Here is a 24,943-nt window from a genome sequence, read left to right on the forward strand (position 1 = left end):
CGTTGCCTGCTTGGTTTTGTTAGTGGGGTTTTATGTTGTGTCATAAAGGAGTTTGTGTGTAATCACCACCCGTGTTCCTTTTAACATCCATTATACTCAGCAGTGAAGGCTAATAGAAGAATCTCATTTTAAGAGAATAAAAATGTTGATAATTATTGTTGGGCTGACTTCTTAGAGTGCATTCCTGCTTGTGTGTCATTAAGTCAATGTCAAGAAGAAAGATGGGAACAAAAATGAAGAAAGAGATGAGAGAAGGCAAGGATGCAGTATAAGAGCACATTAGACCACCCGCCATGGGATTCAGAGTTTGGGCCTTTGGAGCTCTGGACAGGAGGGCTCTGAGATCTGATAGGTGAATGCCCCTATTTTCCAACCTTTCCGAATTCCATCTTTATAACAGCACTTATGTCAAAATATAACCTCCTTCAGGGTTGTCTTTGAAACTGGGTTTCTTTTTTTTATTTATTTACAGTGGCTTAAGTGAAAGTTTACCAATCAAATCTGTCTCTCATACAAAAAGTTATACACACCTTGCTATGTACTCCTAGTGGCTCTCGCCCTAATGAGACAGTACATTCCTCCTTTCCACCCTGTATTCCCCATGTCCATTCAACCAGCTCTTGTCCCCCTCTTCCCTCTCATCTCACTTCCAGACAGGAGTTGTCCACATAGTCTCATGTCTCTACTTGAGCCAAGAAGCTCACTCCTTGCCAGCATCATTTTCTCTCTTATAGTCCAGTCTAATCACCGACTGAGAAGTTGGCTTTGGGAATGCTTCCAGTCTTGATCTAACAAAGAGTCCAGACACCATGACTTCCAGGGTCCCTCCAGTCTCAGTTAGACCATGAAGTCTGGCCTTTTTACAGGAATTTGAAGTCTGCATCCCACTGTTCCCCTGCTCCATCAGGGATTCTCTGTTGTGTTCCCTGTCAGGGTAGTCATTGGTGGTATCCAGGAAACAACTAGTTCTTTTCGTCTCAGGCTGATGGAGTCTCTGGTTTATGTGGCCCTTTTTGTCTCTTGAGCTCATCTTTACCATATGTCTTCGGTGTTCTTCATTCTCCTTTTCTCCAGGTGGGTTGAGACCAATTGATGCATCTTAGATGGCCACTTGCTAGCGTTTAAGACCCCAGATGCCTCTCACCAAAGTGGGGTGCAGGACATTTTCTTAATACATTTTGTTATGCCAGTTAACCTAGATGTCCCCTGAAACCATGGTCCTCAAACCCCTGTCCCTGCTACTCTGCCCTTTGAAGCATTCAGTTGTATCCAGGGAACTTCTTTGCTTTTGGTTTAGTCCAGTTGTGCTGACCTCTCCTGTATTGCATCTTATCTTTCCCTTCACCTAAAATAGTTCTTGTCTGTCTAATTAGTGAATACCCCTCTCCCTCCCTCCCCACCCTCGTAACCATCAAAGAATATCTCTTCTGTGTTTAAACTTTTTCTAGAGTTCTTATAATAGTGGTCTCATAAAATATTTGTCCTTTAGCAACCAATTTCACTCAGCATAATGCCTTCTAGATTCCTCCATGGTATGAGATGTTTCACAGATTCATAGTTGTTCTTAATAGTATTCCATTATTTGAATGTGCTATAATTTATTTATCCATTCATCCATTGATGGGCACCTTGGTTGTTTCCAACTTTTTGCTATTGTAAACAGTGCTGCAATGAACATGGGTGTCTTTTTTTATGTTAAAAATATTGAGAAGAATGGCAGCTCTTATTTATAGTGACCTCTGTGTACTAGTCAGCAATTAATAACTTTTCATATACTATCTCTAACACTCACAGTATCTTTTAAGCTTGGGTACCATTATCCCCATTTCACTTATGTGGGAGCAAGACTTCAAAAGTCAACAGCTTTCCCAAGTCACCCAACTAGTAACGCAAAACCAGGAAACAAAACCCGTTGTCATAGAGTCAATTCCAACCCATAGTGACACGATAGGACAGAGTAGAACTGCCACACAGGGTTTCCTAGGCTGTAATCTTTATGGAGGCAGACTGCCACGTCTTTCTCCCGCAGAGTGGCTGGTGGATTTGAGCTGTCAACTTTAGGTTAACAGACTAGTGCTTAGCCACTGTGCTATTATGGCTCCCTAACAAGGAACCAAAATGACATTATTTGAAATATCATTTAAATATTAATTCAACCTTTTGTTTCAGTGTTTCTTATAATTTTAGAAAAATTAATATGACCAGAGAAGTTGTTCATATAAAATAGACTTGCCTGTCTCTTTCCTAGAAACTGTTTCTATATAGTCCCCAGACTTGAAGGTCAGCACTAGAGAAGGAAAGCCTGATAAACTATCTCCCAGCTGAACTAGTGGTCCTGGTTTAAGCACAGGGCTGGGGGAGACCAAAGGGGCGTTCAAATTGAGAATGTTGACCCTAGAGGGAAACAGTAGACACAGCCATTTTTTTAACCTTATTTCAACTCTAACCCTAATCACACTAATTAAGAAAAAAAAAGAGTTGCCATCGAGTCAATTCTGACTCATGTGTTTGAGAGTAGAACTGGGCTCCATAGGGTTTTCAACAGTTGTGATCTTTCCAAAGTAGATAGCCAGGTCTTTCTTCCAAAGTGCCTCTGGGTGCATTTGAACTGTCAGCCTTTTGGTTAGTAGGCCAGGACTTGGCCACTTGTGCCCCCCAGGGACTAAAATATGACTTATTTAAGTCATAGCCCAGTTGCCAGACACTTGCACTGACATCCTGGTGAATGTCCCACTTTGAGGTCTGAGCCCCCTCTTCAATTCATTCAGTAGCCACTCAGCCTTTGAGTGATTTCCCCTACTGGGTAATGAATCATTTCTAAGAATGTATTAATTTGCAATGTATTTAAGGTGAGTCCAGATGACCCAAGCAAATTTAGGGCAGGTAATAGAAACATGGAGATGTTATGTTCTCAGTCTGATTTTAAACAAAAATTCCCAGGCAATTCTGAGAATAGCACATAGCATTCTGATGTTGAGGCCATTACATGGGTCCCTGCCGGGAAAAGAGTAAAAGTTCTGTGTAGTATTTAAAGAGCAGTGAAGAATCGGGGATGTTCTTATAGCCTTACTGATGCATCTTTGCATAAAATTTATTTCCATGTGGTTAGAGGAGTTATTAAGGAATCCTGGTGGTACAATGTTTAATTGCTCGGCTGCTAACCGAAAGGTCAGCAGTTTGAACCCACCAGCTGCTCCTCAGGAGAAAAGGCCTGGCAATTTGCTGCTGTAAACATTACAACCTAGGAAACCCAGTGAGGCAGTTCTACTCTGTCCTATAGGGTCAGAATGAGTCAGAATTGACTCAACGGTATGCAACAACAACAAAGCAAGTATTAATAATGATTTCTGCTGTAGAGTTTCAACATATCTAATGCATAAGCCATTTTTTTGTACAAATAAAAAGGAGAAATCTAGGGGTGTGGGTTTTTACTTTATCGTGGTATTACCTTAGGACAGTGAGGTCTAAATATAGCTTTCTAGTCATTGAGAGTAGGGAGCTGGGTGTGTGGAATGGTCCATGTTAGTGAGAAGTGGGAAAAACTAAGAAGAGTCATATTTTTCCCACCAAAAGACTTGTCTCATCAAAGAAGATGATTATAATAGTAACATTAGAATACTTTTTAGTGCCTACTCTGAACCAAGTATTGTAATCACTCTTCACATACGTATTTGATTCTCATAGCCATTGATTTCGCAAAACAACCCTGTGAAGTTGATGCTAGTATTATCCACATTTTACAGATGAGAACACTGAGGTATAGAATGGAAAATAATAGTAAACAGCACATCCAGGATTTGATTATTGGTGGTCTGGCTCTATTTCCTGTGATCTTACACACTATGCTATGCTATAGTGCTTCAAACCTGGCTGTCCTGGCCAGAATTTGTTCCTTTTTTTCTCCATGTGTTTATCCTTTATATACCCCAGAGCCCTGGGAGGAAGGGGGATGGTAATTTGTTTAATCTTGGACATAAACACGTCAAGCAGCCATTTTGCCCTCCTTGGCCAAAACATGCTTAAAGATTCATTAGCGTCTGTCTTGTCAGTGACTTACAAAGATGTTTGCAGCCTCTTTCCAGTCCATTGGGTCAATAAAGCATTTTTAACACAGTCTTAAATATGCATTTCTGACATCCACTACAACAGATTCCAGGAGAGCTATTTATAATGCCTTGATCAAAAAGTCCTATAAAAGTGAACGTCAAAAAAAAAAAAAAAAAAAAACCCTGTGATTTCTCTTGCATATTACAACTTTTAAATAAAGGGACCACATCAGTCTTAAGATTCTTTTGTCACTTTTTATTCATTTTCTCCAAAAGTTGCCCTCTACTGTAAACAAATAGTATCCTGACCTGGCTATTAATGAAGACTGCAGTGGCCTCATGGTTACTCTTAATTGCTATTTCATTTTAAGTCATTCCACTTAGAATACAAAGCTGTTCCTTTGTACGTTTTGGCTCTACCCCAAATCAAAGTTTCCAAGTTGATTTTTCTAGAAGGTGTATTGGAAGATCACCTCTTTGCAAGAGCTACATTGATCATTCAGGTTCATCCTCTAAAAAGACTACATAATAGATATTTGGATAGTCAGGATAAGTTCCCAAAGGAGAACTAGTTTATCTTCAGCCTTCCTTCTATTTCTTTTTCACACTCTCACCTCGCTCCTTCTGTTCCTTCCTTCTCTCTGTTTCTTCCCTTTTCTCCTTCCTTCCGTCATTCAGTCATCTAATTATTCAGTCATCTAGAAAATGTGTGAGGGCCTAGCATTATACAAGGCATAGGGATAAAGACCCATTGCTGTTGAATCAATTCCAAATCAACTTATAGAGAAGAGGCCCTGGTGGCACAGTAGTTAAGCGCTTGACTGCTAACCAAAAAAATCAGCAGTTCGAACCCACCCCCCGGTCCTTGGGGGAAAGCTATGATGGTCTGCTTTCGTAAAGATTTACAACCTTGGAAACCCTGTGAGGCAGTTCTACTCTGTCCTAAAGTGTCGATATAAGTCAGGATCAACTCCCTGAGTTTGTTTTTTTTGGTTTTAGGGATAAAGAGGAATCCCTGGGTATTGCAAACAGTTAACACACTTGGGTGTTAACCAAAATGTTGGAGGTTCAAGTCCACCCAGAGGCACCTCAAAAGAAAGGCCGGGTGACATACTTCCAAAAAATCAGCCACTGAAAACCCTATGAGCACTGTTCTACTCTGACGTACATGGGGTCACTATGAGCCTGATTCAATACAATGACAACATTTTTTTAGCACTAGAGAAGCAAACAAGATATGGTCCCTGCTATCATGTAGTGTCCCCTAATAGGATAGACAGGCAGTGAATCAATAATTATAATTAGGATACATGTCTAGTACTAGGGAGAGAGTGCTGAGACAGATAAATTGCTGCCCTTATACTCTATGGGAAAAGTGAGACATTGCAAAGATAATCAAATTAATGCATTCTGAACATCGTTGTGGGAGAATGGTGTGCAGCTGCAGGATCAGCTAGCAGGAAAATCGAACTGGAGGTATGGTTCAGGAAGGTCCCCTAAAGAAGGCCTGAATGATGACTACAGGGACCAAGTGGAAAAAATGTGCAGGGTTTGAACTTTTGTTTCTTTCTATTTTTAAGGCAACTTTCTTCTACTCCAACTTACACTCTCCTGTAGCATCTTTCCCAGAAAAGCTGGTGGTGTGACAGTTTTGATCTGCTTGGCCATCCTTGGTTTTGGATTTAAAGCCATTGTCTTAGTTATCTAGTGCTGCTATAATAGAAATACCACAAGTGGATGGCTTTAATGAACAGAAATTTATTCTCTCACAGTTTAGGAGGCTAGAAGTTCAAATTCAGGGTGCCAGCTCCAGGGGAAAGATTTCTGTCTCCATTGGCTCTGAAGGAAGATCCTTGTCATCAGTCTTCACCTGGTCTGGGAGCTTCTCTGTACAGCTTCCCGACTCTTCTTTCTTGGTGGTAGTAGCTCCCTCTCACTTCTTCCTTTCATCTCTTGTAAAATAAAAGGTGATGCAGGTCACACCCCAGGGAAATGCCCCTTATATTGGATCAGAATCAGGGCTGTGACATGTTTAAGGGTGTTGCGTTCCACCCTAATCCTCTTTAACGTAACATAATCTTGCCTCTTTAACCACAGGCAGAGATTAGGATTTATAACACATAGAACAATTACATCAGATCACAAAATGGAGGACAACCACACAACACTGAAAATCATGGCCTAGCCAAGTTGATGCATATTTTGGGGAGACACAATTCAATCCGTGATAGCCATCAACAGCAAAATACATTACTGAATATCAAATTCCCTGGCAGACGAAAAGGATTAGGCTTTAGCAATTTCCTGCAAGTGCCCATCCTTAAATGGCTGACCAAGTTCTGAGTTCAGAATGATCCAGTTGATTGGTGCAGTGGTTAAGGTTACGTGTCAACTTGGCCAGGCTATGATTCTCAGTGGCTTGACATATATTGTGTAATCATCCTCCATTTTGTGATCTGATGTGAACAGCCAATTACTTGGAAGGGGAGTTTCTTGGGTATGTGGCTAGCATCTGATATATATGTAGATGTTCTGGCAAAGCTCACCCTCTCTGGATCCTGCATCTGACTCGTCATCCTCTGACCTTCGTTTCTTGGGCACATGAGCCAGCAGCCTGTAGATTTTGGGATTTGCTAGCTCCCACAGCCTGTGAGACAGCAGTCTGCTGTCTGACTTGCCTATTTTGGGTTCATCAGCCCTTGCAACCATGTGAGTCAGAAGAAGCCTCCAGCCTGATGCCTGACCCACAGATTTGGGAACTTGCCAGCCTCTACAACTGTGTGAGCCATTTCTTTGAAATAAATCTGTCTCTCTATATATATTTATGTATATACACCTCACTGGTTTTGCCCCTCTAGAGAATTCAGCCTAAGACATTTGGAACCAACAGTGAGGTGTTGCTCTAACAAATATCTACAGTGTGGAAGTGGTTTTGGAATTGAGCAATGGGTAGAGGCTAGAAGAGTTTTAAGGGGCCTAATAGTAAAAGCTTAGATTGCCTTGAAGAGACGGTTGGTAGAATTGTGGATGTCAAAGGCAGTTCTGGTGAGGGTTTAGAAGAAAGTGAGGCGACTTATAGAGAAAGTCTCTATCATCTTAGAGAACACATATGACACCAGCAACCAAATACTGCTGGGAATGTGGACATTAAACATGCTCCTGGTGAGGCTTTAAAAGAAAATGATGAACATGCGATTGGACAACGGAGGAAGGGTAATACTTTTTATGCAGTGGCAAAGCACTTGTCTGAATGATGTTCACATATTTGGTGGAAGGTAGAACCTGTAAGTGATGAACTTGGATATCTGGCTGATGAAATTTCTAAGCAAGATCTTAAAGGTGCCATGTGTCTTCTCCTTGCTGCTTATAGTGAAATGCAAGAGGAAAGAGATGGACTTAAAAATGATCTGTCCAAAATGAAAACAAAACTTAAAGATTTGGAAAATTCTGTTGTACAAACCAGGGACATGGGTCCTAGAACGTTCACCAAGGATATGGCTATGCAGTCTTTTGTGTGGCTACATAGTTTGATGGATCTAACCAACTACCACACACACACACAAAACTGAAGGGAATGGAGAAAGAACAAAAGGAAGGGACACTGTATGCCTCTTGGAATTCTACAGGCAGGAAACAGGCCAAAGGAGCTATACCTTTTGTCCTCCAAGAAAAGAAAAGGATCATCCCTGAAGCAGCTTGGAGAGCAGCAGAACTGTTGGAAGAAGCATGGGAAGCAAGGCCTTCTCAGTTTCAAAGGTGGGGCCAAGGTCTCCTGGACCTCAAAAGGTGGGGCCAGAGCCTCCTAGGTTTCAAAGTGTCGGATCCTCGCCAACTTGGCTCCAGAGTGTGAGGCTGCCATTAATGTGTGCCGGAGGATGGGACTGCTACCCAGAGCTGAAGGGCGGTGCTGCCATGCCCAAGGGGCAGAAGAACATGGTCTGCAGGGGCCAAGGGGGTAGGGTTGCCACTCAGGTGGCCTAGGAGAATAGGGTCACCTAAAGCCAAGGGAGCAGAGTTGCCATTCCAGAGGGCCTGGAAGTCAGAGCTGAAGCCAGGGCCAAGGGGCCTCCACCCAGAATCCATAGGGCGTGATCAACACCCAGAGTCTGGAGGATGGGGCCATTGCCCTGGTGGTCCCAAAGAACAGAGGATAATTTTCAAGCCTTGAGAGCTACTGTAAATTTTTCTACTGGGTTTGAACTTGCTTGGTGCCCATTAGCCCTTCTTTCCCTCTGATTTTTCCCATTTTTAATGGAAATGTCCACCTTGTGCCTGTTCTTCCATTGTACTTTGGACACAGACAGCTTGCAATCTAGATTTCATATTCACCGATGAAGAGGAATTTTTCTCCAGGATGCAGTAAGCCTAAGGTCTCACTCATATTTGATTTAGATGATTCAGAAGGTAAGATTTTGGACTTGGAGTTGATTTAAGACCTTTGAGATGATGTGATAGGGTGAATGTATTTTGCATGTTGCCAAGGACATGAATTTTGGGGGACCAGAGAGTGAAATGTTATGGATTGAATTGTGTCCCCTAAAAACATGTGTTGTAAATCCAAGCCTCTGTGCCTGTGATTATAATCCCATTTGGAAACGGGTTGTCTTTGTTGTGTACGTAAGGCAAGATTAGTGTAGGGTGTATCTTGAGTCAATCTCTTTTGAGCTATAAAAGAGATTACACAATCCTGAGACCAGAAGAACTAGATGGTCCGCAGCTACAATTGATGACTACCCTGACAGGAAACACAACAGAGAACCCCTGAGGGAGCAGGAGAGCAGTGGGATGCAGACCCCAAATTCTCATAAAAAGACCAGATTTAATGGTCTGACCAAGACTGGAAGGACCCTGGTGGTCATGGCCCCCAGGCCTTCTGTTGGCCCAGGACAGGAACCATTCCCAAAGCCAACTCTTCAGACATGGATTGGACTGGACGATGGGTTGGAGAGGGATGCTGGTGAGGAGTGAGCTTCTTGGATCAGGTGGACTCTTGAGACTATGTTGGCATCTCCTGCCTGGAGGGGAGATGAGAGGGTGGATGGGGTTAGAAGCTGGTGAAATGAACATGAAAAGAGAGAGTGGAGGGAGAGAGCGGGCTGTCTCATTAGGGGGAGAGTAATTAGGAGTGTGTAGCAAGGTGTATATGGGTTTTTGTGTGAGAGACTGACTTGATTTGTAAACTTTCACTTAAAGCACAATAAAAATCATATATATATATATAAAGGTTACACAAGCAAACAAGAGAAGCAGACATGGTGAAAGAGAGATGCCAAGCAACATGAAGATTGCCCAGGAGCAGAACCTCAAAAGAAACAAGGACTTTCCTCCAGAGCCGACAGAGAGAGGAAGACTTCCCCTAGAGCCAGAGCTCTGAATTCAGACTTACAGCCTCCTAAACTGTGAGAAAATAAGTTTGTTTGTTAAAGGCACCCACTTGTGGTATTTCTGTTATAGCAGCACTAGATGACTAAGACATTCGGTATGAGCTATTTCTATTAGTAGTCTGTTCTGGGGAGCAAACCCTGGTTTATGATGCCAACCTTCAAGCTTTTAGCCATCTGCCGGCCATTCCTACTCCCCTCTTCCCTTTCCATCATGACATATAATTGTCATCAATGGAGACTATTTTTAAAAGAAACGTTATCCTTAGCAATTCATCTCCTTTGTGTTTCCTCACCTGTACAGGGCCAGACAGTGATGCGTTGAGCTGGGAAGGAGGGATCACTGCTGGGAGTGCATTAGACTTGACATTTTTTTTTAACTCTCCAGCTCAGAGAGAGGCTGGTGCCAGAAATAATCTTAAAATGCTGTCTTGGTTTCTTTTTTGGATATTAGAAACAACTTCTCTTTCCATTAAAAACGAGTTTCGATAATGTACTCAGATTTCTGACAAACTCAAGAGAAAGAGCAGAAAGGCAACTGGGGAGCTGTCACCAGAAGCTTCCCAGCAGGGGACTTTCCCACCTGGGAAACATGGGCAAAGGAAGTGAGAAGCAAGGGCACACGTTTGAAGATTTGTAATGGGGGGAGAATTGCGAAGTTGATGTGCTTCTAACCCTTCTAACTTTCAGCTTGGCTTGAGTTAGCCAGATAATTACTACATTTACCTGCTAATCTGAAAGAACAACGTGACCCCATTTAAGGCTGGATTTAGGGCATGAGGCTAATGTCTAGTAGATATTTTACCTTAGGTGTGTTTTCAACAGATAAAGGGATGACAGGAACAGTAATCTGGAAAACCTGGATAGTACAGACAACCTTCACATTGGCTTGTTTTTTTAGGCCGTTTTCTGCCATTAGTTAATAGGTTACTTCACCTATCTTATTTGTTGGATCTACAGATGCTGGGTGAAATCCAGAAAAGAGGCCATTTCCCAGATATTCTGTAAGCAAAAATGGGAAGCTCGATTTCCTGAGTAGTTAAATGCCTTTGCTTTGAAAGGCCATATATCATCTTGAAATCATCTTGGATTGAGATAAAATTGAGGATTGGATTGGCATTGGCACCAGAGAAAAGTCTGAGAGGCATTTACATGGCCACATATCCTCATGATTTTGAAGTAGCACTGGCCATTAGGTTTGAAAAGGCAGGTCATTACATGATTCTTAAAATTGAAAAAATAAATAAATAAAAGGCATAACTATTTAGTTCCCAGAAAGGATGATGACTAACCCAAGTTTTCACATTCAGTGGAGGCCATCTAGAAAACATTTTAATTTTCAGTCTTCCGTTTCCAAGAAGCAAGCTGATGAGGACAATAGGTAAATAAAACTTTATAGTCAGTTCCAGGGATCCTTGAAAAATTCTATTCCTGTGGTTATAATGGACATCTGGCATTTTAATCCTTTTCACAGAATTTGATCAGGTTCTCATGGTCTTTGGTGTGCCAAAGTAGATGTGGTTTCCTGATGTAGTCAATAAATCAAAAACACATAGAATTTGGGAAGAGACGCTTTATGGGTGGTGATTTTATAAGCTTACTATATACTACTATACCAAAAACTTCCAACCTTCTCAAGAAACATTAAGTTCCATATTATTCGATAGTGCAAAAGTCCATGACAGGTTTGTTACTCATTTTTCATTTTGTTCAGTCATCCATCCAGCCATCCAGCCATCCAGCCATCCAGCCATCCAGCCATCCAGCCATCCAGCCATCCAGCCATCCAGCCATCCAGCCATCCAGCCATCCAGCCATCCAGCCATCCAGCCATCCAATACTTGCCGTTTAATATTAGCTTTAGAGAGCTGATCATCAGCTAAGTATAGTAGTTTTCACATTTTTCCTTAGCAGAGGAATTCCTTCGAAAAATAGGTTTTTATACTGAATGTTAAAAATACAATAACTAGAATTACTTTCCCCTTTCCTCCAGTGGAGGTAACTGAGTCCCCTTGGAAAATGCCAAGAGCTCCACAAACCATAATTTGAAAACCTCTGAGCAAAGAACTCTAGACCTAAGTGAGCTTTTTCCTGCCAAACATTTGAATATTTTTTATTTTGTCATTAGAAGCTGGCAAACCAGGGTTATGCAGGCAGGATGAGACTGAAAGATTAAATTGCTCTGATTGACTGTGGCTAGGTCAGTCACAAATGTCAACCTTGGGGATCAGGAGATTTGGGTTAGACGGGGCCAGTCAGACCTTCTAAATGTTGGGGTCCTGCGGGCCTCCATCATGTCCACTGAGACCTGGTTATGGGCTCCGCATCTGCAAACCTGAGCTGTAGGTATAATTGAAGCCATAGTTCAACTTGTCAAGACCAGATGAGCCCGTTATCTAAAGCAACATCTCCCTGGATCCCAGCAGCAAATCCATCATCCATGAGCCCGAGGTAGATATAGCCTGGGGTCATAGACTTTATATACAAGGGCTTAATGAAAACAGAGCTCATGTTGATTCTCAGTCACTGAGGCTTCCTTCCCTTTTCAGGGAAGTGCCAGCCTGTGTGCCTGGGTGGGACTGGGAACAGGCACTGTAGATGGAGCTAGAGGTTGTGGGCTAGTCCAGATACTACCAGGTACTTGTTAGGCAAAATATGAGCAACTTTTTAAGCCACTCTTGATCTTGGTTGCCTCATCTGTAAGGAGTAATCATAACCTCATTGGGTTTTTGTTAGTATAAAATAAGCTGCAGGTTTACAATGTATCTACCTATGGGGCAATTCTCCTCTGTCCTATAGGGTCTCAATGAATTGGAATGGACTCGACAGCAACGGGTTTTGGGTACCATGATGTCAGGCATGTTGTAAATATTCAATAAATGGTTAACCGCTCTAATATTATTATCATCATTAGTTGTGTGGCTATGTCATTTGACCATTCTAAGTCTGCATCCTTATATGTGAAATGAGGATAATAATGCCAGTCTTATCTCCATCACTGAACTGTTTTGAAGATTAAATGAAATGTGTATTAAAAGTACTTTGAAACCGTAGTAAGAATATGCCAGTCATTGTTCAATAAGTTAAACAGATTGCAATCCTTGTCCACGAGGAGATTATATTCTAGTGGGGAGCACTCAGACAATATGTATAATAAATAAGCCAATTATATAATATATCTGAAAACTACAGGTGCTCTGGGGCCAGGAGAGCAGGGAATAGAGCAGAGTAAGAGAGATCTTGAGTGCCATGTAAGGGAATTCAGATTTTAAATAGAGTGATCAAGTGTGCTTCTGATCAAGTGACATTTGAGCAAAGATGTGAAGAGGGTGAGGCAGTGAGCCAGGGACCTGCTGGAAGAGCATTTCAGGAGGTACAAAGGCACTCTGAAGGAGTCATGCTTGCCATGCTCAGCAAGGAGGCCAGTGTTCTGGAGCAGAGGGAAGGGGTGTGGGTAGCAAATGAGGTTAGATATATGATGGGAGGGAGGTGTGTGCATACTTAACCTTGATAACTGTCCTAAGGAAGGTGTCAGACTTCCTTTGGGAAATTTTTCATCAACAAGGAATGCCTGCTTGTGACAAGATACAAAAAACATGAGTTTTGGAGTCCCACAGACCTGTTCAGACTTATGTGATTCCGGGCAAGTTATTCAACCTTTCTAAGCCTCAGCTTTTGATCTGTAAAGTGGGGTCAATACTTTGTAAAGTTACTGTGAGGTTTATCACTAATGCAGTGCCAAGTACAGTGACCAAATAAGAGCTCAATAAATGGCAGCGAGCTATAAGACTAACACATAATTGTGTCTTTGGTTCACGAGCAACAATGCTGTGAGGAACAGCTTTAAGCCTCAGGTGGCCACCTTGTTGTCCATATTATTTAACTGAGTGTAGTAACTCAGGTGATCTGGCATGGCTGTTATTGTGTCTCCTGACTTGACTGTACATCAGATGAGATTCCAAGTACATCCTGGGAGCTCTCATATGTCTTGTGCTATTCTCCATCATAAATTTTGCTCTAGTCTTGTATGAAAGCCAAGAGATATCTTTAAAATTGGTGATATTTCCATGAAGTATAGAGCCAGCTATTCCTGACTTGACTGAGGGCACTTGTCACTGATAATTATAAGCTAAAGTGACCTGAGTGCGTGTGCCTGGGTTAAAGAGTGTAAAGTGTGATTAACCCTGTTGTTCCATTGACTCTAATCCCAGTGACGGACATGTGGTGAGAGCAAGATACTTTGCCTATGGTCCAAGTTCAAGCCTCCTTACTTCCCACTCAGAATTTTCCAGTGGCCAGTTGTTTCCTCTGTTTTGCCACCTTCCACTTCTCCAACCCCTCCTTCACAGAGCTCTCAGGGTGATCAGCCCCAGAGCACCAAAAGGGTGATGCCAGTACTCAGCTCTAAAGTTCCCCTTCCTGCCTTATTGCACACAGAATCGAACTCAGGCTTCACCCTGGGGTGAGAGGCCCTCTTCCAATTTAATCCTATCTCAGGTGCACAAGAAACTAGTTTTAGCTACTCCAATGTGGTTTTTAAAATGCCCTGACCAGCTCCTTGGAGAATGGCTGAATTTAGGACAGGGGCAGGAAATATACAACATGAGCAAGGAGCAGTCTATAGTACCAGAAGGTAAGAAAGTGATTTTAAAAAAAAAAAAAAAAAACCTATAGAACAGTGGTGGGGGTGTGTCAAAGGGACAGAGGAACCAACTGAAAGAGCTCCCACCCACTGGCCAAAGCTGGAATCATTTGAGCAACAAAATAAATAACGTAGTCTTGGATTACAATCCAAAGTGTAAAATAAATATCCGTGAGTCCATACTGATGTAAACGATTGAATAAATAAATAGATGAAGGAAAGTAGACTAATGTCCCTTGTAGAAGAATTCTAAATAATGTATGTAGATACACTGCCATAAGGAGGTGGGGTATTCCTTAAGTGTGGGCTACATAGTGACTTCCTTTCGAAGGGTACAGTATGGAAGGGTGGAAATAACTTTACAGTAGGGAAACCTGAAAAATACTACCTCAGCCAGGTGATCAAGGTCGACATTAACAGCCATAAGTGGCATTGGTAATATGTACCATAAACCCAGTCTAATCATGAGAAAAATCTCAGACAAATACCAGTTGAGGGACATTCTACAAAATAACAAACCAGGACCCTCAAAACTGTCAAAGTCATCAAAAACAGAAAAGTATGAGAAATTGTCACAGCCAAGAGGAGCCTAAGGAGACATGACAACTAAATGTAATATGGTAGCTTGAATGGAATTCTGGAACAGAAAAAAGACATTAGGTAAAAATGAAGGATGTAATATAGGACAATACAAGTTAGGTTTTTACTTAGAAAAATAGGGGTAAATATTAAGGTAACCACAAAGAGGTACAACAACTCCATAACTCAAAATAAAAACCAAGAAAAACGTAACGACTCAGCAAACATAAAGTCAAATACTATGAAAATGAGGAACACACAATTTACAAAGAAAAATGTCTCAGCACAAAAAAGTAAGTGGAAAATTGAAATTGTCAAAGACACACATAAAAAGGCATCAAAATGACAACACGAAACACATGCTTATCTATAATTACGCTGAATGTAAATGGACTAAATGCACCAATTAAGAGACAGAGAGTCTCAGACTGGATAAAGAAACACGATCCGTCTATATGCTGCCTACAAGAGACACACCTTAGCCTTAGAGACACAAACAAACTAAAACTCAAAGGATGGAAAAAAATATATCAAGCAAACAATAAGCAAAAAAGGAGTAGCAATATTAATTTCTGACAAAATAGACTTTAGACTTAAATCTACCACAAAGGATAAAGAAGGACACTACATAATGATAAAAGGGACAATTGACCAGGAAGATACAACCGTATTAAATATTTATGCACCCAATGATAGGGCTGCAAGATACATAAATCAAATTTTAACAGAACTGAAAACTGAGATAGACACCTCCACAATTATAGTAGGAGACTTCAACACACCACTTTCGGAGAAGGACAGGACATACAGTAGGAAGCTCAATAGAGACATGGAAGACCTACTTACAACAATCAACCAACTTGACCTCATTGACTTATACAGAACTCTCCACCCAACTGCTGCAAAGTATACTTTGTTTTCTAGCGCACATGGAACATTCTCTAGAATAGACCACATATTAGGTCATAAAACAAACCTTTGCAGAATCTAAAACATCGAAATATTACAAAGCATCTTCTCAGACCACAAGGCCATAAAAGTGGAAATCAATAACAGAAAAATTAGGGAAAAGAAATCAAATACTTGGAAAAAACAATACGCTCCTGAAAAAAGACTGGTTTATAGAAGACATTAAGGAGGGAATAAGGAAATTCATAGAATGCAATGAGAATGAAAATACTTCCTATCAAAACCTCTGGGACACAGCAAAAGCAGTGCTCAGAGGCCAATTTATATCAATAAATGCACACATACAGAAAGAAGAAAGAGCCAAAATCAGAGAACTGTCCCTACAACTTGAACAAATAGAAAGTGAGCAACAAAAGAACCCATCAGGCACCAGAAGAAAACAAATAGTAAAAATTAGAGCTGAACTAAATGAATTAGAGAACAGAAAAACAATTGAAAGAATTAACAAAGCCAAAAGCTGGTTCTTCGAAAAAATTAACGAAATTGATAAACCATTGGCCAGACTGACTAAAGAAATACTGGAAAGGAAACAAATAACCCGAATAAGAAACGAGATGGGCCACATCACAGCAGACCCAAATGAAATTAAAAGAATCATATCAGATTATTACAAAAAATTGTACTCTAACAAATTTGCAAACCTAGAAGAAATGGATGAACTCCTGGAAAAACACTACCTACCTAAACTAACACAATCAGAAGTAGAACAACTAAATAGACCCATAACAAAAAAAGAGATTGAAACGGTAATCAAAAAACTCCCAACAAAAAAAAGCCCTGGCCCGGATGGCTTTACTGCAGAGTTCTACCAAACTTTCAGAGAAGAGTTAACACCACTACTACTAAAGGTATTTCAAAGCATAGAAAATGACGGAATACTACCTAACTCATTCTATGAAGCCACCATTTCCCTGATACCAAAACCAGGTAAAGACATCACAAAAAAAGAAAATTACAGACCTATATCCCTCATGAACATAGATGCAAAAATCCTCAACAAAATTCTAGCCAATAGAATTCAACAACATATCAAAAAATTAATCCACCATGACCAAGTGGGATTTATACCAGGTGTGCAAGGCTGGTTTAATATTAGAAAAACCATTAATGTAATCCACCATATAAATAAAACAAAAGACAAAAACCACATGATCTTATCAATTGATGCAGAAAAGGCATTTGACAAAGTCCAACACCCATTTATGATAAAAACTCTCACCAAAATAGGAATTGAAGGAAAATTCCTCAACATAATAAAGGGCATCTATACAAAGCCAACAGTCAACATCACTCTAAATGGGGAGAGCCTGAAAGCATTTCCCTTGAGAACGGGAACCAGACAAGGATGCCCTTTATCACTGCTCTTATTCAACATTGTGTTGGAGGTCCTAGCCAGAGCAATTAGGCTAGACAAAGAAATAAAGGGCATCCTGATTGGCAAGGAGGAAGTAAAATTATCTCTATTTGCAGATGACATGATCTTATACACAGAAAACCCTAAGGAATCCTCCAGAAAACTACTGAAACTAATAGAAGAGTTTGGCAGAGTCTCAGGTTATAAGATAAACATACAAAAATCACTTGGATTCCTCTACATCAACAAAAAGAACATCGAAGAGGAAATCACCAAATCAATACCATTCACAGTAGCCCCCAAGAAGATAAAATACTTAGGAATAAATCTTACCAAGGATGTAAAAGACCTGTACAAAGAAAACCACAAAGTACTACTACAAGAAACTAAAAAGGACCTACTTAAGTGGAAAAACATACCTTGCTCATGGATAGGAAGACTTAACATAGTAAAAATGTCTATTCTACCAAAAGCCATCTATACATACAGTGCACTTCCGATCCAAATTCCAGTGTAATTTTTTAATGTGATGGAGAAACAAATCACCAACTTCATATGGAAGGGAAAGAAGCCTCGGATAAGTAAAGCATTACTGAAAAAGAAGAAGAAAGTGGGAGGCCTCACTCCACCTGATTTCAGAACCTATTATACAGCCACAGTAGTCAAAACAGCCTGGTACTGGTACAACAACAGACACATAGACCAATGGAACAGAATTGAGAACCCAGATATAAATCCATCCACATATGAGCAGCTGATATTTGACAAAGGCCCAGTGTCAGTTAATTGGGGAAAAGATAGTCTTTTAAAAAAATGGTGCTGGCATAACTGGATATCCATTTGCAAAAAAATGAAACAGGACCCATACCTCACACCATGCACAAAAACTAACTCCAAGTGGATCAAAGACCTAAACATAAAGACTAAAACGATAAAGATCATGGAAGAAAAAATAGGGACAACCTTAGAAGCCCTAATACAAGGCATAAACAGAATACAAAACATTACCAAAAATGGCAAAGAGAAACCAGGTAACTGGGAGCTCCTAAAAATCAAACACCTATGCCCATCTAAAGACTTCACCAAAAGAGTAAAAAGACCACCTACAGACTGGGAAAGAATTTTCAGCTCTGACCTCTCCGACCAGCGCCTGATCTCTAAAATCTATATGATTCTGTCAAAACTCAACCACAAAAAGACAAACAACCCAATCAAGAAGTGGGCAAAGGATATGAACACGCACTTCACTAAAGAAGATATTCAGGCAGCTAACAGATACATGAGAAAATGCTCTCGATCATTAGCCATTAGAGAAATGCAAATTAAAACTACGATGAGATTCCATCTCACTCCAACAAGGCTGGCATTAATCCAAAAAACACAAAATAATAAATGTTGAAGAGGCTGCAGAGAGATTGGAACTCTTATACACTGCTGGTGGGAATATAAAATGGTACAACCACTTTGGAAATCTATCTGGCGTTATCTTAAACAGTTAGAAATAGAACTACCATACACCCCAGAAATCCCACTCCTTGGAATATACCCTAGAGAAATAAGAGCCTTCACACAAACAGATATATGCACACCCATGTTTATTGCAGCTCTGTTTACAATAGCAAAAAGCTGGAAGCAACCAAGGTGTCCATCAACGGATGAATGGTTAAATAAATTGTGGTATATTCACACAATGGAATACTACGCATCGTTAAAGAACAGTGACGAATCTGTGAAACATTTCATAACATGGAGGAACCTGGAAGGCATTATGCTGAGCGAAATGAGTCAGAGGCAAAAGGACAAATATTGTATAAGACCACTATTATAAGATCTTGAGAAATAGTATAAACTGAGAAGAACACATACTTTTGTGGTTACGAGGAGGGGAGGGAGGGAGGGTGGGAGAGGGTTTTTTACTGATTAGTTAGTAGATAAGCACTGCTTTAGGTGAAGGGAAGGTCAATACTCAATACATGGAAGGTCAGCTCAACTGGACTGGACCAAAAGCAAAGAAGTTTCCAGGATAAAGTGAATGCTTCAAAGGGCAGCGGAGCAAGGGCGGGGGTTTGGGGACCATGGTTTAAGGGGACTTCTAAGTCAATTGGCAAAATAATTCTATTATGAAAACATTCTGCATCCCACTTTGAAATGTGGCGTCTGGGGTCTTAAGTGCTAACAAGCGGCCATCTAAGATGCATCCATTGTTCTCAACCCACCTGGATGCAAGGAGAATGAAGAACACCAAGGTCACATGATAACTAAGAGCCCAAAAGACAGAAAGGGCCACATGAACCAGAGACCTACATCATCCTGAGACCAGAAGAACTAGTTGGTGCCCGGCCATAACCGATGACTGCTCTGACAGGAAGCACAACAGAGAACCCCAGAGGGAGCAGGAGATCAGTGGGATGCAGACCCCAAATTCTCACAAAAAGACCATACTTACTGGTCTGACTGAGACTAGAGGAATCCCCGCGGTCATGGTCCCCAAACCTTCTGTTGGCCCAGGACAGGAACCATTCCCGAAGACAACTCATCAGACATGAAAGGGACTGGACAGTGGGTAGGAGAGAGATGCTGATGAAGAGTGAGCTATTTGTGTCAGGTGGACACTTGAGAGTGTGTTGGCATCTCCTGTCTGGAGGGGGGATGGGAGGATAGAGAGAGTTGGAAGCTGGCAAAATTGTCAAGAAAGGAGAGACTGGAAGGGCTGACTCATTAGGGGGAGAGCAAGTGGGAGTACGGAGTAAGGTGTATATAAACTTATATGTGACAGTTTGACTTGATTTGTAAACGTTCACTTGAAGCTCAATAAAAGTTAATAAAAAAAATGAAGGATGTCTGGATAAAGTATGGATTTCAGTTAATGATAATATACCAGTGTTGATTCATTAATTGTAATGAGTGTACCATACCAATGTACCAAAAAAACAAATCAAACCCATTGCCGTCGAGTCAATTCCAACTCGTAGCAACCCTATAGGACAGAGTAGAACTGCCCCGTATGGCTTCCAAGGAGCGCCTGGTGGATTCGAATAAGCTGTTAAAAATAAGGAAAACTGGTGTGGTATATACAGGAACTCTCAGTATAATCATCACTATTTTTCCATAAATCTCAAACTATTCTAAAATTCGAAAAAAAGCTTATATAAAAAATAATGCCCTGGTTTCTCAGAGGGTTGAAATACTTTCTCTTCATCGCCACCTGCTGAAGCCCTACTCTTCAACTCAGAACTTAAGAATCCTTCCTAATTGTCCAGCAAGGAATGAGCCCCCCCTTCCACCTGTGTCCATATACTTGTTCCTTTATTGTGGTATTTATTTTAGTTTATTCACATATTCATCCATCCATTCAACCAACAGGCATGGCACACCTATACCAGGTGTGGAGTGAGGATAGGGCTGACCTCAAGGAACTTAGATTTTGGCTGGAGTCAATTCCTAACTACATAAACAACTAACTAATTACAATTGTAGGAAGAGATGTATAGGGTGAAAAGAGAGTGAAAAACAGGGAAGTGAAGAGTTGTTCTCTAAAGAACTGGCCTTTGTGTTAAGCTCTGAGGAGGAGTTAACTGAGTAAATATATTTGTTCTGGAACGTTTGGGAGGGATGGGAGGTAGGAGAAAGTATTCCAGGAGAACATTCCTGACACATCACCAAGGGAATAAAACGTCAGTGTGGCTATTGTCATACATAGCATGTATTGACAGTGCTAATTTTTTTAACCCCTCTGCAAGTGTTAATTTACTCACACAGCCCTATTATATAGGCGTTGTTGTTATTCCCAGTTTACAGGGGAACAAACTGAGAGACCCAGGTAGCGAGTGACAGAGCTGAGATTTAAACTGAAAAGGGCAGGTCTGAAAGCCCACTCTTTCTTTCGCATTGTGGGAGGCATTGTTCCTCTGCCTTGAGTCAGAGATTCTTGTGAATGTTGCTTTCCTAGCAGGCTAAGTAAGGGTTTCTCAGCCTCTGCGCTACTGATATTTTGGACTACCCACTAGGCAGTTCTTGACTGTTGGGGCTGTCCTGTGCGTGGTGGGATGTTTAGCAGCATTCCTGCCCTCTACCCAGTAGGTGCCAGTAGCACCTCTCTGCCCACCCCACCCCCACCCCCAGCCAGTTTCAACAATCAAACATCTCTCTAGAAATTGCCAAGTATCTTGAGGGAGGGTAGAAAATCACCCTCCCACTGTCCCCCACCCTCACCCTTTCCCACTGAGAACTACTGCATTGTACTGTGCCTTCCCAGGGGACATGGTGGGGCCGTCTTAAGTCTTCTCTTCTTCCTACTTCCCTCCCTCCTCTTTCTATTTTTTGTTTTCTTCTACCCAATGTTTTTTAAGTGCCCAGTGTATATAGGATATGCACATAATACTCAGGTTCAAATTATTTTTTCCATTTAATTTTTTTTGATACTGTGTGTTTTCAGTAATGGAGGGCATGCTGAATCATTGAGTGTGGTTGAATTTTTGGCAGGTAATATGGTTTTTGTTTTATGCCTCATCCCACAAATCATACACTTGGAATTCAGAGATATGTATTTGTACCCCTTGACACCCCAAATTCTGCCTTGAGTCCAGAGATACCTATGTGTACCAAATCAAAATTTTTGAAAATTCGTGTTTTTCTACCAAAAATTCAATGATTCATCACCACCTTGTGCAAAACCCTATAAAAACAGTGGTTTGTATCACATGCCCATTTTCTCCATTTCAAACTCTTATGCAGGGCCCTGCCTGCTGGAAGCATGTACTGTCAGTGGTACAATAGCTCCCCGATAAACCCCAGAGGTAGAAAAAAAAGTCATAGCTATATGTACCAAGGGGCATAGAAAGGTTAAAGTTTACAACACAGTCATCTATATGTAGCTTAACAAATGCTCACTGAGTTTCTGCCAGCTGAATCCTGAATGCCGAATATTATGGGTTTCTATCTGTCAAAAAGATACATTCTTCCTGAATTCAAACCTTGATGTTGGGAGAGTTAATTCCAGTTTTCTGGTCACTTGGGGATGTCTTTTATGTCCCTCAAGAACTGATTTAGCTGATGTCCTGCAAGCCCCAAAGACCCACCTCAAAGGTCTCCAACAGTGCCTTAGACAGCCCAGTGGCTCACCTGTTGAGACCCTAACAGAGCATGACATACCTTAGGTTGCCAATAAACATTGATGAATGTAGGTGTGAGCTGTAACAATTAAATGAAGCCACATGCCTAGGTCTGCAATTTGAGACACCATTTAAAGTCCATACCCGTTTTCCCTGGTGATTCTTTCGTTTTGTGGCTGAGATCTGGATTTGGGGAAAGCAGCTCTGGGAAATGATTCCCGGATTAGATTTTCCATTCGGCCCCCAGGAGAGTGGGCAGGCAGTGGAAAGGATTGCCTGTTTCTGGGCAGTTTTTCTGCCACTGGAAATTCTGTATCACCAGTGTACCTCAGTAGCTTGTCATTAATGGGAGCTCAGAGAAGCTTAAATGCAAAGATAACACAGGAGAGAGCTCCCAAAATATAATGCATTTAAATCAGGCAGCTTCTTTATTCTGTGTGTTAGCTCCAGGCATTCACTGCGTCACTGCCTCTTACACATACAGCCTTGAATTGTCACCTCTTGGGGGCTGTTTGTTGATGCTCTTTGTTGCATTTGAAGTGTAGCACTGTAATGCTTGTCTTTTCTAAGATTATTCATCGGGTGGGAGGGAACCCCTTGGTAATTTTCTTCCATGGAAACTAATTCTGTCATTTCTATCCCTTCCTCTAACCCCTCAACTCCCACAGGCCTGCTCAGACGTTTTGAATGCCTACCAAGTTATTTCTCATCGGTGGCCCTTTTTCTCTCTCTCTCTCCAGAAGGAGGGACATGTGAAGTGATCGCAGCACACAGATGTTGTAATAAGAATCGCATTGAGGAACGGTCACAAACAGTCAAGTGCTCCTGTCTACCTGGGAAAGTGGCTGGAACAACCAGAAACCGACCTTCCTGTGTCGATGGTAAGGGGCTGGTTTTGCATCTCTCTCCAGGTGCTCATCCAGGCGTTTACCACACACGATGTATTTTCTTGTTTTATCTAAATGTGGTTCAGGATAATGGAACGTTACACAATTGCCAGCCCTCAGTTATGAGTTTCAACTCTTGTTTCTCTGGGTTTTGGATTCCCACGTCAGTTCTATTTAGTGTTTTTTTTTTCAGAGGAGATGAAGGTAAAGACATTTTTTTGACTCAAGAAATTTGAGGCCCCAGTTCCTTTAGGTTATTTGTGTGTGTGCATGTGTGTGTGTGTGTTCTTTTCTTTTTGTATGTGTGCTTTAAGTGAAGTTTACAAATCAAGTCAGTCTCTCATACAAAAATTTATATGCATCTTGATATATACTCCTAATTGCTTTCCCCCTGATAAGACAACATACTGCTTCTCTCCACCCTCTATTTTCCTGCCCATTCAGCCAGCTTTTGACCCCTTCTGGCTTCTCGCCTCCCCTTCAGACAGGAGCTGCCCACATAGTCTCATGTGCTACTTGATCCAAGAAGCTCACTCTTCACCAGTATCATTTTTTATCCTATAGTCCAGTCCAATCCCTGTCTGAAGAGTTGGCTTTGGGAATGGTTCCAGTCTTCGGCTAACAGAAGGTCTGGGGACCATGACCTCCAGGGTCTCCAGTCTCAGTCAGACCACCAGTTCTGGCCTTTTTAAGAGAAGTTGGGGTCTGTATCCCACTGTTCTGCTCCATCAGGGATTCACTGTTATGCTCCCTGTCAGGGCAGTCATTGGTTGTAGCCAGGCACCATCTAGTTCTTCTGGTCTCAGGCTGATGTAGTCTCTGGTTTATGCGGCCCTTTCTGTCTTTTGGGCTCATATTTACCTTTTGTCTTCAGTATTCTTCATTCTCCTTTGCTCCAGGTGGGTTGAGACCAATTGATGCATCTCAGATGGCCAATTGCTAGCGTTTAAGACTCCAGATGCCTCTCACCAAAGTGAGGCACAGAATGTTTTCTTAATAAGTTTTGTTATGCCAGTTGACCTAGATGTCCCCTGAAACCATGATGGGAGGTTATTTTAGGTTGGGGGCTATATGTAATGATGATAATGATAGTAAAGGAAATAATAGCTTCCATTCATCCAACAACTATTGAATAAGTGCTTAATATATGCCAGCTCCTGCTCTAGATGCTTGAGATACATTCATGAATAGATAGAACTGCCTTGAGTATTTACCATATGCCAAGGACTACCTAAACACTTCTTGTGAAATATTCCATTTAATCCTCCCAACGACCCTATAAGGCACTGTATTAGTTATCTACTGCTATGTAACAATTGTTTTATTTATTTATTTATTTTTATGTAACAATTACCTCAAAACTTAGCTGCTTAAAGCCATAAGCATTATTTGTAGTGTCTGTGTGTCAGAAATTCAGCTTAGCTGAGTGGTTCTGGCTCAGGATCTCTCATATGGTTGTGGTCAAGATCTGAAGGCTTAAGTCTTGTTATTTGCTGTCAGCACTGACACATGGAGATCTTACGTATAACAGAACAAAACGTTGCCTGGTCCTGCTCCATCTTCACTATTGTTGGTATGCTCAAGTCCATTTCTGTGGCCACTGTGTATTTTGAGTGACTTCCAACCTAGGGGCTCATTTTCTAGCATTATATCATGTAATTATATATTATACCATATAATCATATTACATCATATAATCATATTATAACAGACATATTTTGTTGTGATCCATAAGGTTTTCATTGGCTAATATTTGGAAGTAGATTGCCAGACCTTTTTTCCTAGCCTGTTTTAGGAACCTCCTCTGAAACCTGCCCACCATGGGTGATACTACTGGTTTTTGAAATATCAGTATCACAGCAACACACAAGCCACCACAGTAAAACAAATTCATAGTTGGGTGGTGGGAAGGTTTAATTAGTCCTGCTTAACTGGTGCTGGAGGACTGTTTTAAGACATCTTGCTCACATGACT

At 41.2% G+C, this 24,943-nt stretch overlaps 1 protein-coding gene across 2 annotated transcripts in view; it reads left to right on the forward strand.

Moving 5' to 3' along the window:
- The window catches only part of TAFA1 (TAFA chemokine like family member 1), a 615,243-nt gene that overhangs the window by 460,525 nt on the left and 129,775 nt on the right, over positions 1 to 24,943 (forward strand). Inside the window, exon 2 of one of the 2 annotated variants that reach the window (XM_049861945.1) lies at positions 22,823 to 22,963. In XM_049861945.1, coding sequence (XP_049717902.1) covers positions 22,823 to 22,963 — 141 coding nt within the window. Of the gene's footprint in view, positions 1 to 22,822; positions 22,964 to 24,943 lie in introns of those variants that run through there. The other variant, XM_049861946.1, reaches the window with a different exon arrangement.

Source organism: Elephas maximus, chromosome 20 (genome assembly GCF_024166365.1).
Source record: "Elephas maximus indicus isolate mEleMax1 chromosome 20, mEleMax1 primary haplotype, whole genome shotgun sequence".
NCBI classification, from domain to species: domain Eukaryota; kingdom Metazoa; phylum Chordata; class Mammalia; order Proboscidea; family Elephantidae; genus Elephas; species Elephas maximus.